At 47.6% G+C, this 17,475-nt stretch overlaps 1 protein-coding gene across 3 annotated transcripts in view; it reads left to right on the plus strand.

Moving 5' to 3' along the window:
- Positions 1-17,475, plus strand: part of pnpla7b (patatin-like phospholipase domain containing 7b) — a 473,312-nt gene that overhangs the window by 410,737 nt on the left and 45,100 nt on the right. For all 3 annotated transcript variants that reach the window (XM_072488205.1, XM_072488203.1, XM_072488204.1), the window contains 3 exons: positions 1,800-1,948; positions 4,918-5,070; positions 17,136-17,252. In XM_072488205.1, coding sequence (XP_072344306.1) covers positions 1,800-1,948; positions 4,918-5,070; positions 17,136-17,252 — 419 coding nt within the window. The remainder of the gene's footprint in view (positions 1-1,799; positions 1,949-4,917; positions 5,071-17,135; positions 17,253-17,475) is intronic.

Genomic DNA, 17,475 nt, shown 5'->3' on the forward strand with positions numbered 1-17,475 from the left:
AGCCACCTCTTTTTCAAAATCTGAAACTTCTCCTCTGGAAAGTAGTTACAAAAACTGTTGATCAGCACAGCCAGATGTGACTGAAGAAGGCTTGTCAATCTCTTGGCAGTTCCCTTGCTAGCACTGATTTCTTCGATGTGGCGTAGCAGTGTGGGGAACATGTAGCAGTTTTGGTTTTGTGCTCACACTTGTCAAACTTTGAATAAATTTTGGAAAGCATCTATTCACAGTGCTGAAAGCAATCGTCACCCTTTCCTTGCTATTTGAGGTTCAGTTAGTTTAGATTTGAAACGATGTCTGCCTGTAAGATGAGACCGACTAAGCCGCTATGTGTACGCCATGTGACTGAGCCCCAGCACGCCGGGGTTTCCCTTTACTTGAGGGCTCTCCAAGATGGATGTTTGAGGTGCCCTTGAACTCCACAATAAAAGTACAAAAGGCATTTCACATGCAGTTTCATGAGAAAGCACCTCGCATTCTCTGCAAATAACCTTCATCTTCTCTGATATTTGGGGTCCTTGGCCACTTTACCCTTGTTCTCCTTGTAAAGTTGTGCAATTTGATAGAAATTGGCACCTATTTGGGTGCCACCGATAGTTGTGTGTGGCATATACTGCGCTCGGGGGTGTGATAGAAAAGCAAATCAAGTTTGGTTTTTTTTGTCATTGTCCATTAATATTAATGAAGATCTGAGTCCACCACACTCGCGTTACCTCTACTCACCTCCCTGCCACACTCCCGCTCTAGATCCCCCTCCCCCTACTCTCATCACTGCCTCACTCCTGCTCTAGATCCCCCTCCTCCCTGCTCTCCTCACTGCCTCATTCCTGCTCTGGATCCCCGTCCCCCCTGTCCTCTTCCCTGCCACACACCAGCTCTAGATCCCCCTCCCCCTGCTCTCCTCACTGCCGCACTCCTGCTCTAGATCCCCCTCCCCCTGCTCTCCTCACTGCCTCACCCAGGTCCCAGTATCAGGTTTATCTTTGATCCTTCTTGGGCTCCTGCGGCACACATCGTTGAAAACCTGCTCCAACCTATTTTAGCGTTTGGAAAACTCTGGGCACGCCCTCTGACAGCCGGGTCGTGACCCACACTTTGAAAAACCCTGCCCGAGAGGGTGAGTGACAGCAGTTATTTAACTTGATGGTGGGAATGGGGGGGAGCAACTGGTACAGCCCAGCCTGATCCTGTCCTCATCTGATGCTCACAAAAATCACTGAGTTATGATTTTTTCTTCCCCTCTCTCTCTTTAACAGAAAAAGGAGAAAAGTGTAATCAATTTGCTTTATTCTTTAGTAGCAATCAGGCTACCTGCTCAGTAGATTAATTGGCCTGTCAAAGCACCAGTTTATAACATGTACCCCCAGCTCCTGAATTGAGGCAACTCACTCTGGGCTATAAAATCTTACAGCACAGAAGGAGGCAGCTCAGTTCTTCATGTTACCCAATTATTCCCTAACCTTCTCTGTTCCAAGGAAACAATCCCAGCTTTTCTAGTCTCTCCCAAGTACCCACCAAGGGAACCAAACAGCACTGTTATTGTGATCGCTATGTGGTGATGAAGTGTTGTTGTGACATTAATGTCTTTTAGATGTGGGGTGTGGGCGAGACTGCAGACTGCAATTGGTTGTTCTCCTCAATTGTTATCTTTCCACAAGGAGGAGGCAGTTGTCCCCAGTTAGACAGGTTGGAAGGTCTGGTTGTTTCCTGCCTGTCTCGCTCACTCTGGTGGCCAGTTCCCCCCGCGTTCGAGAGGTTTTGCCTGCAGCAAAGCTCGCTTATCTTTCTTTTTTTCCCAGCTGATGTTGCTCGGTCTATGGGTGCGAAGGTCGTGATAGCAATTGATGTTGGCAGCCAGGATGAAACGGATCTGACAAATTATGGGGACTCGCTATCTGGCTGGTGGTTGCTGTGGAAACGGTTTAATCCTTGGGCAGCAAAGGTGAAGGTAAATAACATGATATGTTGTTTAGGACCATTGCCAGCCTTGTGCATGAAGTGGGCAGGTGTATTGGTGGGGGGGGTAAGGCTTGTAATTAGTGTGGCAAACCAGATTAAATGAGCAATATCTGTAACGTCAACAGCTAATGTTTAGAAACACCTTTAATGTATTAAAGCTTCCCAAGACACTTCACAACTTCACAGGATCATTTTCAAGCAACGTTTGACACTGAACCACATAAGGCAAGAGTAGGGAGATGGCCAAAAGTTTGACCAACGGGTGGAGTTTTAAGGAGCGTCTTAAAGGAAGGAAGAGAAATAGAGAGGCAAAGAGGTTTGGAGAGAGCATTTCAGAGGTTAAGGCCTAGGCACAGCTACTGATGGTGGAGCAATTAAAACTGAGGATGCTCAAGACGCCAGAATTGGAAGAGCATCAATGTCTTGGGAGGGACTTGGAACTGGAGAGCATTACACAGATAAGGGAGGGGTGAGGCCATTGAGGGATTTGGAGGTACAGGGTTCAATTCCAGCCTTGGGTGACTGGGTGGAGTTTGCACTTTCTCCCCGTGTCTCCGTGCGTTTACTCCAGTTACCTCCCACAGCCCAAAGATGTGCAGGTCAGGTGGATTGGCCATGCTAAATTGCCTCTTAGTGTCCAAAAGGTTGGGTGGGGTTACAGGACAGGGCAGAGGAGTGGGCCTAGATAGGGTGCTCTTTCAGAGGGTTGGTGAAGACCCGATGGGCCAAATGGCCTCCTTTTGTCCTGTGGGAATTTTAAAATCGAGGCATTGTATAACTAGGGTCCAGTGTCAGTTAACAAGAAGAGGAGTGATGGGTGGACATAATTTAGTGCTTCTAAGGACACTTGCGGCAGTGTTATGGAGGATGACCTCTCATTTATAGCATGTAGAATATGGGTGGCTGACCAGGCGGGCATTGGAACAGTCACGCCTAGAGTTAACACCGGCATGGATGAGGGTTTCAGCAGCAAACGTAATTCTATAGAACTCTGCCTTTTTGTTCCTGCTGTGCCTGAAGAACTCAATGCAGTGATATAATCAGTAACCTTTCATTTTTAACTGTATCCTGAGAGGAACCTTCCATGCTATTGAAGCAGAATAAAACAATAAGCAGCGTAGGCTCTAGGTAAAGGGCAGTGGCTTCTGTGACTCAGAAGGGAACAAATATATTCAGCTAAATTTGTTACGTCTAAGTCCAGCCTTTATAGCTAATGGATGATCTTAACTGTGTCCTGGGCAGTTTGGCTGTAACATGTGGCAAATGAAAACCTCATACGTGGAGGTTACAATACAGGAACAGGCCATGTGACCCAAACAATCTAAGCGGACACTTGCCCATCTCGTGAAGAAATGGATTGAATCAGATTTAACCCCTTTTTCCTTCATCCTTCTACCCGATCAGATAATGCATGTTGGCAGAGTTTATGCTCCAGCCACTATCCCTAGGAATCAATTCAACACTATTACGATTCTCACCAACAACCTGCTTCTGTAAATGTAGCAAAAACATCCCCAGGGGCTTATCCGATAAAACTTGGCAAGCTACACCGAGATAATAAGAAAAGCTTGGTCAAAGTAATAATAATAATAATCTTTACTAGTGTCACATGTAGGCTTACATTAACATTGCAATGAGGTTACTGTGAAAAGCCCTAGTTGCCACACCCCGCACCTGTTCAGGTACACTGAGGGAGAATTCAGAATGTCCAATTCACCTAACAAGCACATTTTCCAGGACTTGTGAGAGGAAACTGGAGCACCCGGAGAAAACCCAATCAGACACGGGGAGAACGTGCAGACTCCGCACAGACAGTGACCCAAGCCAGGAATCAAACCTGGGACCCTGGCGCTGTGAAGCAGCAGTGCTGACCACTGTGCTACCATGCCCCCCGTGGTTTTACAGGGTGCCTCAAAGGATCCGGAGAGGATTTGGGTGCGAATATCCAAGCTTAGGGCCGAGGCAGCTGGAGGCACTTTTTCCAATGGTGGAGTGAATGAAATGCTCACAAGGCCAGAATTAGAGAAACACCGAGAACTCCGGGGGGGGGGGGGGGGGGGGGGGAGCGGTTGGTTGGTTGGATGTAGAGCTGGGAATTAACAGAGATGGGGATTGTCGACTGGAGGGAATTGAAAACAAAGATGAGAATTTTTTAATCGAGCTGTTGCTAGACTAGGGAGAGTCACGTAGGTCAGCCAGTACAGTGCTAATGGGTGCCTGAGATACCAGGCTTTTGGCAGCCGGGTTTTGGATGACCTCATGTTTATGAAGGATGCGAGGCCGGCCAGGAGAGAATTGGAATAATTGTGACTGGAGGCATCAAGGGCTTGAGAAGGGTTTCAGCTGCAGAAGAAGTTGTGTAAATCGGTGCTTTTTTTATGGTGAAGACAACATGGAGTCTAAAAACAATGTCAAGTAGGATGCCGAGATTGTGATTGGTGTGGTGCAACCTGAGGCGACGATCAATGAGGTGAGTCGATGGTGGGGACCGAGGACAACGGCTTTGCTCTTTAATATTTAATTGGAGGAAATTTCTGCTCATCCAACCCTGGAAGTCAGACGAGCAGCATGACAAATCAGAGGCAGCAGCAAAGTGACTCTCCATGTGAAGAAGTTCCTCCTGCCCTCTATTCCAGATTCCCTGCATTTGATCTTGTATTTTATGACACTTCTTCTACCCATTGAGGGGACAAGAATGAGTCCACTTATCTCAGCAACAAAAATCAAATATCACCAAAGCTGGCAATCTGAAGTAAAATCAGAAAATGCTGGAGACTGTCAGCCACAGGAGCGGGCCTGTGACCAGCTGAGCATTTCTATCTGATTTCTATTTGAATCCTTTCATAATTACACAAAATAACTATTGCCTTATTGCCACAGTGAGCATCACCTGCTCTAGTATCACTCGACTTCTCTCATTCACAAGCAGTGATGTACGGTGTTCTGTTACTGCTGCAGGTTTTAGGCATGGCGGAGATTCAAACCCGCCTTGCTTACGTTTGCTGTGTGCGGCAGCTGGAGGTGGTGAAGAACTGCGATTACTGCGAGTACATTCGACCACCCATTGATAGCTATGGCACGCTGGAGTTTGGCAAATTCAATGAGATTACGGTAAGTGGAGTTCTGTCATTAGCTGATTTTTGTCGGAATCTTAGTGAAGCTCTACGAGGGTTAATGTTGCTCTGTGGGAAACTTCAACTGCTAGTTAATTACCTGTCAGAGAGAGCCAGCAAAAAGGAAGAAACCTACTTAGCCCCCTGTCTACCTGCTGCTGATGCACCTGTCCAGGCCAGCATTGGTAGGAGTACCTCACCCAGTGTACTTGTGGAGCTGAGGTCCTATGTTTCAACTAAGGACACCCTCCACTGTGTTGTGTGACACTACTGCCGTGCTAAATGTGATGCGTTAAGAGTATTTCTATTAGCTCAAAGTTCCATGCAATGCTGCGGGCAATTGGCATCAGCAGAATTGTATTCCACCAGAACCTGTAACCTCATAACCTGGCAGATTCCTCACTCATTATCATTACCATCGAGCCAGGAAACCAACTCTGATTCAATGAGGAGTATTGAAAGTCATACCAAGAGCAACACCAGGCATAACTGAAAATGAGTTGCTAACCTGGTGAAACTGCAACACAGCACCCCACATGCGAGACAGCATGCTAAAGCCCAACACTTCAGTACAAAGGACGAGGCTGAAACTTTGCAGCTATCGTCAGCCAGAAGTATAGAGTATTATCCATCTCTGCCTTTCATAAGAATTTAAGAACTAGGATTAGGATCTGGCCCCTCGAGCCTGCTCTGCCATTCAATAAAATCATGGCTGATCCTTTGTGGACTCAGCTCCACTTACCCGCCCGCTCACCGTAACTTTTTATTCCTTTTCAGTTCAATAATCTGTCTACCTTTACCGTAAAAACATTTAACGAGGTAGCCTCAACTGCTTCACTGGGCAGGGAATTCCACAAATTCACGACCTCTTGGGTGAAGAGGTTCCTCCTCAACTCAGTCCCAAATCTGCTCCCCCTTATTGAGGCTATGCCCCCTAGTTCTAGTTTCCCCCCTCATTCTTCTAAATTTCAATGAGTATAGTCCCAGTCCGCCTGGTCTCTCATAAGCTAATCCTCTCAACTCCAGATTCTAGTGAATCTTCTCTGCATACCCTCCAGTGCCACTACATCCTTTCTCAAGTAAGCAGACCAAAACTGTACACAGTACCCCAGGTGTGACCTCACCAGCATCTAATACAGCTGCAACTTAACCTCCCTGTTTTTTAAACTCCATCCCTCTAGCAGTGAAGGACAAAATTCCATTTGCCGCCTTAATTACTTGCTGCACCTGCAAATCAACCTTTTGCGATTCATGCACAAGGACACCCAGGTCCCTCTGTACTGCAGCATGCTGCAATTTTTTACCATTTAAATAAATAATCCATTTTGTTGTTATTCCTACCAAAATGGAAGACCTGACATTTATCAACATTGAACTCCATTGCCAGACCCTTGCCCACTCACTTAAACTATCCCTCCTCTGCAGACTTTGTGTCCTCTGCGCACTTGGCTCTACCACTCATCTTAGTGTCATCTGCGAACTTTGACACATTACACTTGGTCCCCAACTCCAGATCATCTATGTAAATTGTGAACAAATGCAGACCCAACACTGATCCCTGAGCCACACCACTAGCCACTGATCGCCAACCAGAAAAACACCCATTTATCCCCACTCTTTTAAACAATCCTCTAATTCCTGAGGTCCCCAGTATCTCGGATCCCAGTCTTCAGCCAATTTGATTCACTCCCCGTGATACCAAGAAACAGCTGAAGGCACTGAATATTGCAAAGTCTATGGGTCCAACAACATCATAGCTATCATGTTGAGGGCTTATGCTCCAGAACTAGCCAATCCTGTAATCAAGCTGTTCCAGTGCAGCTACAATGCTGCCATCTACCTGACGAAGTGGGAAATTACCCAGTTACATCATGTCCTCAAAAAGCAGGACATATTGAATCGGGCCAATTTACTGACCCATCGATAGATGTCTTGACAGTGCTGCCAAGAAGCAACTTACTCAATAATAACTTGCTCACTTAATGGTCCCACCAGGATCACTAAGCTCCAGATCTCATTCCAGCCTTTGTCCAAAGAACTGAATTCCAGAGATGAGGTGGGAATGACTGCCCTTGACATCAAGGTAGCATTTGACAGCGTACAGTATTAAACAGCCCTAGGAAAATTGAAGTCCATGGGAATCTTGGAAAACTCATCACTGGTTGGAGTCATACCTAGCACATCGGAAGTTGGTTGTTGGAGACCAGTTCTCTCGGCTGCAGGACACTGTAGGAGTTCCACAGAATGAAATCCTAGGCTTAACCATCTTCAGATGGTTCATCAATAACTTTCCCTCTTTCATAAGGTCTGAAGTCAGGATGTTCTCTATTTTTCACTTCTATTCGCAAGTGCTCAGATACTAAAGCAGTTCATAGTTCCATGCAGCAAGACCTGGAAACATCCAAGTCTGGGCAGATAAGGGGCAAGTAATATTCACAGCGCACATTTGACCAAGAAATACCATCTATAATACAATCAGGGAGAGTTTAGCCATCTGCCCTCGACCTTCAATGGCAAGAACATTGTAGAATAGCCCAGCGTCCTGACGTTCACCATTGACCAGAAAATTAACAATTACAGAAGGTGGAAATTCTGTGGTGAGTAACTCACCACCTTACTCCCCCAGAACCTGCCCTCTGTCTACAAGGCGTAAGTCAGGAGTGTGATGGAAGTGTGCAGCTCCAACAACACTCAATAGACTCAACATTATCCAAGGCAAAGCCGCCCAGTTGTCGACACCCCACCCACCACCTTAAACGTTCTCTCCCTCCAGCACTAGCCTACTGGGGCAGCAGTGTGTATCATCTACAAGATACACTACAGCAACTTGACAAGGCTCCTTCAGTAGCACCTTGAAAACCCATGACTTTACCACCTGGATTGACCAGGACAGCAGATGCATGTGAGCATCATCACATCCAAGTACCCTTTCAAATCGCACACCATCCTGACTTGGAATGATATCACCATTCTTTCATTACTGCACTGTCAAAATCCTGAAACTGCCTAGCTGGCAGCACTGTGAGATTACCTTCACCGCGTGGACTGCAGAAATCTAAGAATGTGGCGCACAACCCGCATGTCAAGGGCAACTAAGGGTGGACAATAAATGCTGGCCTTGACTTTCCATGATTGAATAAAACCCATTTGGTAAGACACTGAGGAAATAATTGACCCTGTAAAACATGTTACATGTATCTTTTGAATGGTGATCATTTACAACACAGAAACAAAAGCAGACTGGGAAATGGGCAGAATGGTAGATAAGCAGCGGTGAACGTTTAAAGGAGTATTTCAAAACTTTCCATGAGTGTACATTCATGAAGAAACAAAAAAAATCCACAGGAAACAGGATCCATCCTTGGCTACCTAAAGAGGCTATTAGATTAAAAGAAGAGGTTTACAATGTTGCTGAGAAGAGTAGCCAGTCTGAGCCTGAGGATGTCTTTCCAGCAAAGCTTGATCAAAAAAAATTGGTGGAGAGGGAAAATAGAGTAGAGGTGACCACAGGGATAGTGGCTGCACTGGTTGTGCCCAGTGGGTTGGAAGCTGGCAAACATAACCCCAGAGAACTGGTCAATTCTGGAAGCCCAAAATAGGAATGTAGCGAATTGGCAGCCAAATTTTGCCTTGCTGGCATCGGCCAATTTCACCACCAATATTTTTTAAACGTATGAAATTATAAAATGTAGGAGTTCAGAGGGATTTGGGTGTGCATACGAAACACAGATGGTTCACATGCAAGTACAGGAAACAATTAGGCAAATTGAATTTCAACCTTTATAGCATACAGATTTGGAATACATGGAAGTCTTGCTGCAATTGAACAGAGTTTTGGTGAGACCACAACCTGGAGTACAGTCTATAGTTTTGCTAAACAAGGATACACTTGCCTTAAGACAATTTAAGGAAGAGTCACTAGAATGATGCCTGGGATAAAAAGGTTACCCCATGAGGAAAGATTGAGTAAATACTTCTCGAGTTTAGAACATGGAAAGATTATTGAAATGAAATGTTTAAGATTCTGAGAGGGCTTGAAAGGTTTGGAGAGTCTAGAATTAGAAGGCATAGTCTCAGGATATGCGCTCAGCCATTTTGGACTGAGATGCAGAGTAATTCTTTGCTCAAAGGGCTGTGAATCTTTGGAATTCTTGACCACTGTGGATACTCATTTGTTGAGTGCAATCAAGGCTATGATGGATTCTGGAAATCTAAAGGAATTGAGGGATATGGAGACAGTGCATGAAGGTGGAGTTGATGGTCAAAGATCAGCCATGATATTGAATGGCAGAGTTGGCTTAATGGCCACGTGGCCTGCTCCAGCCCCTGTTTCTGAGATCAACAGGCCCATTTGGCTCAACAGGTCCGTTCCACTATTTATCCTCCACATGAACATCCTCAAACCCTTTTTCACTTAACCCCATCATGTGCTTATCTATTTTCCCTTGAATACATCTATGCTGTTCCCTTCAGCTACTCTTTGCTGGCAGGTTCTACATTCTAACCGTTCTCTTGATAAGGAAGTTTCTCCTAAATTCCCAATTGGATTTATGGATGACTATCTTATATTTATGATCCCTAGTTCTGGTCTTTCCCACAAGTGGCACTGACATCTACATCTCCCCTGTCAAACTGTATCAGAATTTTGAAAGCCTCTATAATATTAATCATTATTAGTGTCATAAGTAGGCTTACATTAACACTGCAATGAAGTTACTGTGAAAATCCCCTAGTCACCACACTCCGACACCTGTTCAGGTACACTGAGGGAGAATTCAGAATGTCCAAATTACCTAACAGCACATCTTTCGGGACTTGTGGGAGGAAACCGGAGCACCCGGAGGAAACCCACGCAGACACGGGGAGAACGTGCAGATTCCGCACAGACAGTGACCCCAGCCGGGAATCGAACCTGGGACCCTGGTGCTGTGAAGCAACAGTGCTAACCACTGTGCTACCGTGCTGCCCTTCAAAAGTGTCCCAACCTGTTAAATCTTTCCCAATGGTATAATCTCTCAGTTCTGGTATAATTCTAGTAATTTCTATTTGCAACTTCTCCAATGCTTCTTGAACCTTTCTGTAATTTGCAGACCAGAACTGTTCAGTGGTCTAACCCAAAGTTCCATACAGGTTTAACATAACTTCTCTGCTTTTCAATTCTGTTCTTCTAATGTCCACTGTAGCTCAGTTGGTAGCACTCACACCTCTGAGTCCAAAGGTCAGTCTCATTTATAGCAAAGAAAGGCCATTAGGCCCATCAAACCCACTTGACGCTATCAATCAAACTTATTTCCCTGTCTTTCCTGTAGCCCTCCATGTTTATTTCCATCAGGTGTCCATGCAGTTTCCTTTGAAAGTATTGACATCTCTGCTTCTGCCGCCCTGTGGGAAGTACGTTTGAGGTCATTACCACTCGCTGCGTGAAAAATTCTTCCTTGAGTTTTCCCTTGCATCTTTTGCTCAAAACATTAAATTCGGGTCCCCCTAGCCTTGTATGATCAGATATTAGGAACAGTTTTTCCTTGTCGACATGATCCAAGCCTTTTTTTTTTAATGTATTTTATTCCAACCATGTATCAAAACAGGTTACAGCAAATAAACGCCCTGGGAAACATACTTCCCAGCACAGCCCCTCAAACATGGTCACAAACATCCCCCACCTTTCCTCAAAAGCCCCTGAAGACCCCCTTAACTCATATTTTATCTTCTCTAATCCGAGGAAGTCGTACAGGTCACCCAACCAAACCGATACCGCCGGTGGGGATGCCGACTGCCACTCCAGCAAATTCACCGCCGTGCAATCAGAGAGGCGAAGGCCACGACATCGGCCTTCGTCCTCTCCATGAGCTCCGGATTCTCTGAAACCCCAAACACATGATCCAAGCTGATCATAATCTTGTACACCTTTATCAAACATTCCCTCATTCTCCTTTGCTCCAAGGAGATGCCGTCCAGCTTCTGCAACTGGACATTGTAGCTAAAATCCGTCACATCCTAACGTTCGGCAACAGAACCAGATGCAGTACTGTGGTTTGGGCCCAATCGGAGATTTATAGAAATTTGCGAACACTTCTCTGCTTTTATTTTTTTTTTAAATAATATTTTATTGAAAATTTTTGGTCAACCAACACAGTACATTGTGCATCCTTTACACAACATTGTAACAATACAGATAATAATGACCTTTTTAAATTTAAACAAAAACAACAACAAATAAATAAATATTAAATAACAAAAAATAAAAACTAGCCCTAATTGGCAACTGCCTTGTCTCAGGCCACCCCCCCCTCCCCCCCCCCATCCCTCCCCCCCCCCCCCCCCCCCCCCCAAGTCCTGGGCCGCTGCTGCTGCCTTCTTCGTTCTCCCCTATCTTTCCGCAAGATATTCGACGAACGGTTGCCACCGCCTAGTAAACCCTTGAGCCGACCCCCTTAGGACGAACTTAATCCGCTCTAACTTTATGAACCCCGCCATATCATTTATCCAGGTCTCCACCCCCGGGGGCTTGGCTTCTCTCCACATTAGCAATATTCTGCGTCGGGCTACTAGGGACGCAAAGGCCAAAACATCGGCCTCTTTCGCCTCCTGCACTCCCGGCTCTCGTGCAACCCCAAATATAGCCAACCCCCAGCTTGGTTCGACCCGGACTCCTACTACTTTCGAAAGCACCTTTGTCACCCCCATCCAAAACCCCTGTAGTGCCGGGCATGACCAAAACATATGGGTATGATTCGCTGGGCTTCTCGAGCACCTCGCACACCTATCCTCCACCCCAAAAAATTTACTGAGCCGTGTTCCAGTCATATGTGCCCTGTGTAATACCTTAAACTGAATCAGGCTTAGCCTGGCGCACGAGGACGACGAGTTTACCCTGTTTAGGGCATCTGCCCACATCCCCTCCTCAATCTCCTCCCCTAGCTCTTCCTCCCATTTCCCTTTTAGTTCGTCCATCATAGTCTCCCCTTCGTCTCTCATTTCCCTATATATATCCGACACCTTACCGTCCCCCACCCATTTCTTTGAGATGACTCTGTCCTGCACCTCTTGTGTCGGGAGCTGCGGGAATTCCCTCACCTGTTGCCTCGCAAAAGCCCTCAATTGCATGTACCTGAATGCATTCCCTTGGGGCAATCCATATTTCTCGGTCAGCGCTCCCAGACTCGCAAACTTCCCATCCACAAATAGATCTTTCAATTGCGTTATACCTGCTCTTTGCCACATTCCATATCCCCCATCCATTCCCCCCGGGGCAAACCTATGGTTGTTTCTTATCGGGGACCCCCCCAGTGCTCCAGTCTTTCCCCTATGTCGTCTCCACTGTCCCCAAATCTTCAGTGTAGCTACCACCACCGGACTCGTGGTATAGTTCCTTGGTGAGAACGGCAATGGGGCTGTCACCATAGCCTGCAGGCTGGTCCCCCTACAGGACGCCCTCTCTAATCTCTTCCACGCCGCTCCTTCCTCCTCTCCCATCCACTTACTCACCATTGAAATATTAGCGGCCCAATAATACTCACTTAGGCTCGGTAGTGCCAGCCCCCCCCTATCCCTACTACGCTGTAAGAATCCCTTCCTCACTCTCGGAGTCTTCCCGGCCCAAACAAAACCCATGATACTCTTTTCTATCCTTTTGAAAAAAGCCTTCGTGATCACCACCGGGAGACACTGAAACACAAAGAGGAATCTCGGGAGGACCACCATCTTAACCGCCTGCACCCTCCCTGCCATTGACAATGCTACCATATCCCATCTCTTGAAATCTTCCTCCATCTGTTCCACCAACCGCGTCAAATTTAGCCTGTGTAATGTGCCCCAATTCTTAGCTATCTGGATCCCCAGGTAACGAAAGTCTCTTGTTACCTTCCTCAACGGTAGGTCTTCTATTTCTCTACTCTGCTCCCCTGGATGCACCACAAACAGCTCACTCTTCCCCATGTTCAATTTATACCCTGAAAAATCCCCAAACTCCCCAAGTATCCGCATTATTTCTGGCATCCCCTCCGCTGGATCCGCCACATATAGTAGCAGATCATCCGCATATAAAGATACCCGGTGTTCTTCTCCTCCCCTAAGTATTCCCCTCCATCCCTTGGAACCTCTCAGCGCTATCGCCAGGGGCTCAATCGCCAGTGCAAACAGTAATGGGGACAGAGGACATCCCTGCCTTGTCCCTCTATGGAGCCGAAAATATGCCGATCCCCGTCCATTCGTGACCACACTCGCCACTGGGGCCCTATACAACAGCTGCACCCATCTAACATACCCCTCTCCGAACCCAAATCTCCTCAACACCTCCCACAGATAATCCCACTCCACTCTATCAAATGCTTTCTCGGCATCCATCGCCACTACTATCTCCGTTTCCCCCTCTGGTGGGGCCATCATCATTACCCCTAACAACCTCCGTATGTTCGTGTTCAGCTGTCTCCCCTTCACAAACCCAGTTTGGTCCTCATGAACCACCCCCGGGACACATTCCTCTATTCTCATTGCCACTACCTTGGCCAAGACCTTGGCATCTACATTGAGGTGGGAGATTAGTCTGTAGGACCCGCATTGTAGCGGATCCTTTTCCTTCTTTAAAAGAAGCGATATCGTTGCTTCTGACATAGTCGGGGGCAGTTGTCCCCTTTCCTTTGCCTCGTTAAAGGTCCTCGTCAGTAGCGGGGCGAGCAAGTCCAAATATTTTCTGTAAAATTCAACTGGGAATCTGTCCGGTCCCGGGGCCTTTCCCGTCTGCATGTTCCTAATTCCTTTCACCACTTCTTCTACCATGATCTGTGCTCCCAATCCCATCCTTTCCTGCTCTTCCACCTTGGGAATTTCCAGCCGATCCAAAAACTCCATCATTCTCTCCCTCCCATCCGGGGGTTGAGCTTCATACAATTTTTTATAAAATGTCTTAAACACTTCATTCACTCTCTCCGCTCCCCGCTCCGTCTCTCCATCTTCGTCTCTCACCCCCCCTATTTCCCTCGCTGCTCCCCTTTTCCTCAATTGGTGTGCCAGCAATCTGCTCGCCTTCTCTCCATATTCATACTGTACACCCTGCGCCTTCCTCCATTGTGCCTCTGCAGTGCCTGTGGTCAGCAAGTCAAATTCCACATGCAGCCTTTGCCTTTCCCTATACAGTCCCTCCTCCGGTGCTTCCGCATACTGTCTGTCCACCCTCAAAAGTTCTTGCAACAACCGCTCCCGTTCCTTACTCTCCTGCTTCCCTTTATGTGTCCTTATTGATATCAGCTCCCCCCTAACCACCGCCTTCAACGCCTCCCAGACCACTCCCACCTGAACCTCCCCATTGTCATTGAATTCCAAGTACTTTTCAATGCATCCCCTCACCCTTAAGCACACCCCCTCATCCGCCATTAGTCCCATGTCCATTCTCCAGGGTGGACGCCCTCTTGTTTCCTCCCCTATCTCCAAGTCTACCCAGTGTGGGGCATGATCCGAAATGGCTATAGCCGTATATTCCGTTCCCCTCACCCTCGGGATCAATGCCCTACCCAACACAAAAAAGTCTATGCGTGAATAGACTTTATGGACATAGGAGAAAAACGAGAACTCCTTACTCCTAGGTCTACTGAATCTCCACGGGTCCACCCCTCCCATCTGCTCCATAAAATCCTTAAGCACCTTGGCTGCTGCCGGCCTCCTACCAGTCCTGGACTTCGACCTATCCAGCCTTGGTTCCAACACCGTGTTAAAGTCTCCCCCCATTATCAGCTTTCCGGTCTCTAGGTCTGGGATGCGTCCTAGCATTCGCCTCATAAAATTGGCATCGTCCCAATTCGGGGCATACACGTTTACAAACACCACCATCTCTCCCTGTAATTTGCCACTCACCATCACGTATCTGCCCCCGTTATCCACCACTATAGTCTTTGCCTCGAACATTACCCGCTTCCCCACTAATATAGCCACCCCCCTGTTTTTCGCATCCAGCCCCGAATGGAACACCTGCCCTACCCATCCTTTGCGCAACCTAACCTGATCTATCAGTTTCAGGTGCGTTTCCTGTAACATGACCACATCTGCTTTAAGTTTCTTAAGGTGTGCGAGTACTCGTGCCCTCTTTATCGGCCCGTTAAGCCCCCTCACGTTCCACGCGATCAGCCGAGTTGGGGGGCTTCCCACCCCCCCCCCCCCCCTTGCCGGTTAGCCATCATCTTTTTCCAGCTTCTCGCCCAGTTCCCACGCAGCTGTATTTCTCCCAGACGCTGCCCCCCCGCCCATCCTTTCCCGTACCCACTCCCCCCTTTCCCCAGCAGCAGCAACCCAGTAATTCCCCCCCCCCGCCGCTAGCGTAATTACTCCCCCCATGTTGCTCCCAGAAGTCAGCAAACTCTGGCTGACCTCGGCTTCCCCCCGTGATCACGGCTCGCCCCGTGCGGCGCCCCCTCCTTCCTGCTTCTCTATTCCCGCCATAATTATCATAGCGCGGGAACCAAGCCCGCGCCTCTCCCTCGGCCCCGCCTCCCATGGCCAACGCCCCATCTCCTCTCCCTCCCCACCTCCCCCCATCACCACCTGTGGGAGAAAGAAAAGTTACCATACCGCAGGATTAATCATACAATCCCTCTTCGCCCCCCCCCACTCGTCCCACCACTTTGTCCAAACGTTCATTTTCGTAGTCCAATCATTCCAATTTTTCTTCTACAATAAAAGTCCACGCTTCATCCGCCGTCTCAAAGTAGTGGTGCCTCCCTTGATATGTGACCCACAGTCTTGCCGGTTGCAGCATTCCAAACTTTATCTTTTTTTTGTGAAGTACCGCTTTGGCCCGATTAAAGCTCGCCCTCCTTCTCGCCACCTCCGCACTCCAATCTTGATAGACGCGGATCACCGCGTTCTCCCATTTACTACACCGAGTTTTCTTCGCCCATCTAAGGACCATTTCTCTATCCTTAAAACGGAGAAATCTCACCACTATGGCTCTGGGAGCTTCTCCTGCTCTCGATCCTCGCACCATAACTCGGTATGCTCCCTCCACCTCCAACGGACCCGTCGGGGCCTCCACTCCCATTAACGAGTGCAGCATCGTGCTCACATATGCCCCGACGTCCGCCCCCTCCACACCTTCAGGAAGGCCAAGAATCCTCAAGTTGTTCCTCCTTGCGTTATTTTCCAGTGCCTCCAACCTCTCCACAGATCGTTTCTGGTGTGCCTCCTGTATCTCCGACTTCACCACCAGGCCCTGTATATCGTTTTCATTCTCTGCTGCTTTCGCCTTCACGACCCGAAGCTCCTGCTCCTGGGTCTTTTGTTCCTCTTTCAGCCCTTCAATCGCCTGTAATATCGGGGCCAACAACTCTTTCTTCATTTCCTTTTTTATCTCCTCCACGCAGCGTTTCAAAAACTCTTGTTGTTCAGGGCCCCATATGAAACTGCCACCTTCCGACGCCATCTTGGTTTCTGCTTGCCTTCCTTGCCGTTGTTCCAAAGGATCCGCTGCAATCCGGCCACTTTCCTCTCCTTTTTCCATCCGTGTCCAGGGGGAACACCCTTCTGGTTTACCGCACGGTGTTTTCAGCCGTTAAAATTGCCGTTGGGGCTCCTATCAAGAGCCCAAAAGTCCGTTTCACAGGGAGCTGCCGAAACGTGCGACTCAGCTGGTCATCGCCGCACCCGGAAGTCCCACTTCTCTGCTTTTATACCGTGGGTTCAATTCAGAGTCCAGTGATATGAGCACAAATATCCTGCCAACACTCCAGTGCAGTACTGAGGGTGTGTTGCACCGTCAGAGGCACCATCTTTTGGATACAATCTTGGGGAAAGGTGCAGATGATCTTAGTGCAGTACTTCAAAAAACAGATTTTCTGGTCATTATTACAATACTGTTTGTCGGAACTTGCTGTGAAAAAATTAGCTGCCGCGTTTCTAAATTATTTAGCAGTGGCTCCACTTCAAAAGTACAACGTTGATCGTAAATCACTTGAGACCTCCTGAGGCTGTGAAAGACGGTATAAAAATGCAGGTCTTTCTAGAAATGTGTGGCAGTGCTATGTTTGTGTTGGTTCGTAGCTTTGCGTGAGTGACCTTTTACCTGTGGTTCCTGCACAGGAAGTGGGCTACCAGCATGGGAAGACACTGTTTGAGCTGTGGAGCAGGAGTGGAGTCATCGACAATATCCTGAAAGACAGGCCGATAGACAACGTTGCCAAATCACGGCCCTCTGATGTAAGTTTGACTTTCAGTAGAATTGGAGCCGAGAATGTATCTGCAACATACCTGAACTCTTCTGAGCATTGTGACAAATGACTGCTTGTTGATGCCACCCAATATAAAGGAACCAACCACCTTAATTTGTTTAGAATGTTTCCTTGCCTTTTCCAGATGATTTTCAGTTTTGTACAGACTATTCTTTCCATAAGATTGGAATGCACTGTGTACTCAGGAGACC

Source organism: Scyliorhinus torazame, chromosome 22 (genome assembly GCF_047496885.1).
Source record: "Scyliorhinus torazame isolate Kashiwa2021f chromosome 22, sScyTor2.1, whole genome shotgun sequence".
In the NCBI taxonomy this organism is placed as follows: domain Eukaryota; kingdom Metazoa; phylum Chordata; class Chondrichthyes; order Carcharhiniformes; family Scyliorhinidae; genus Scyliorhinus; species Scyliorhinus torazame.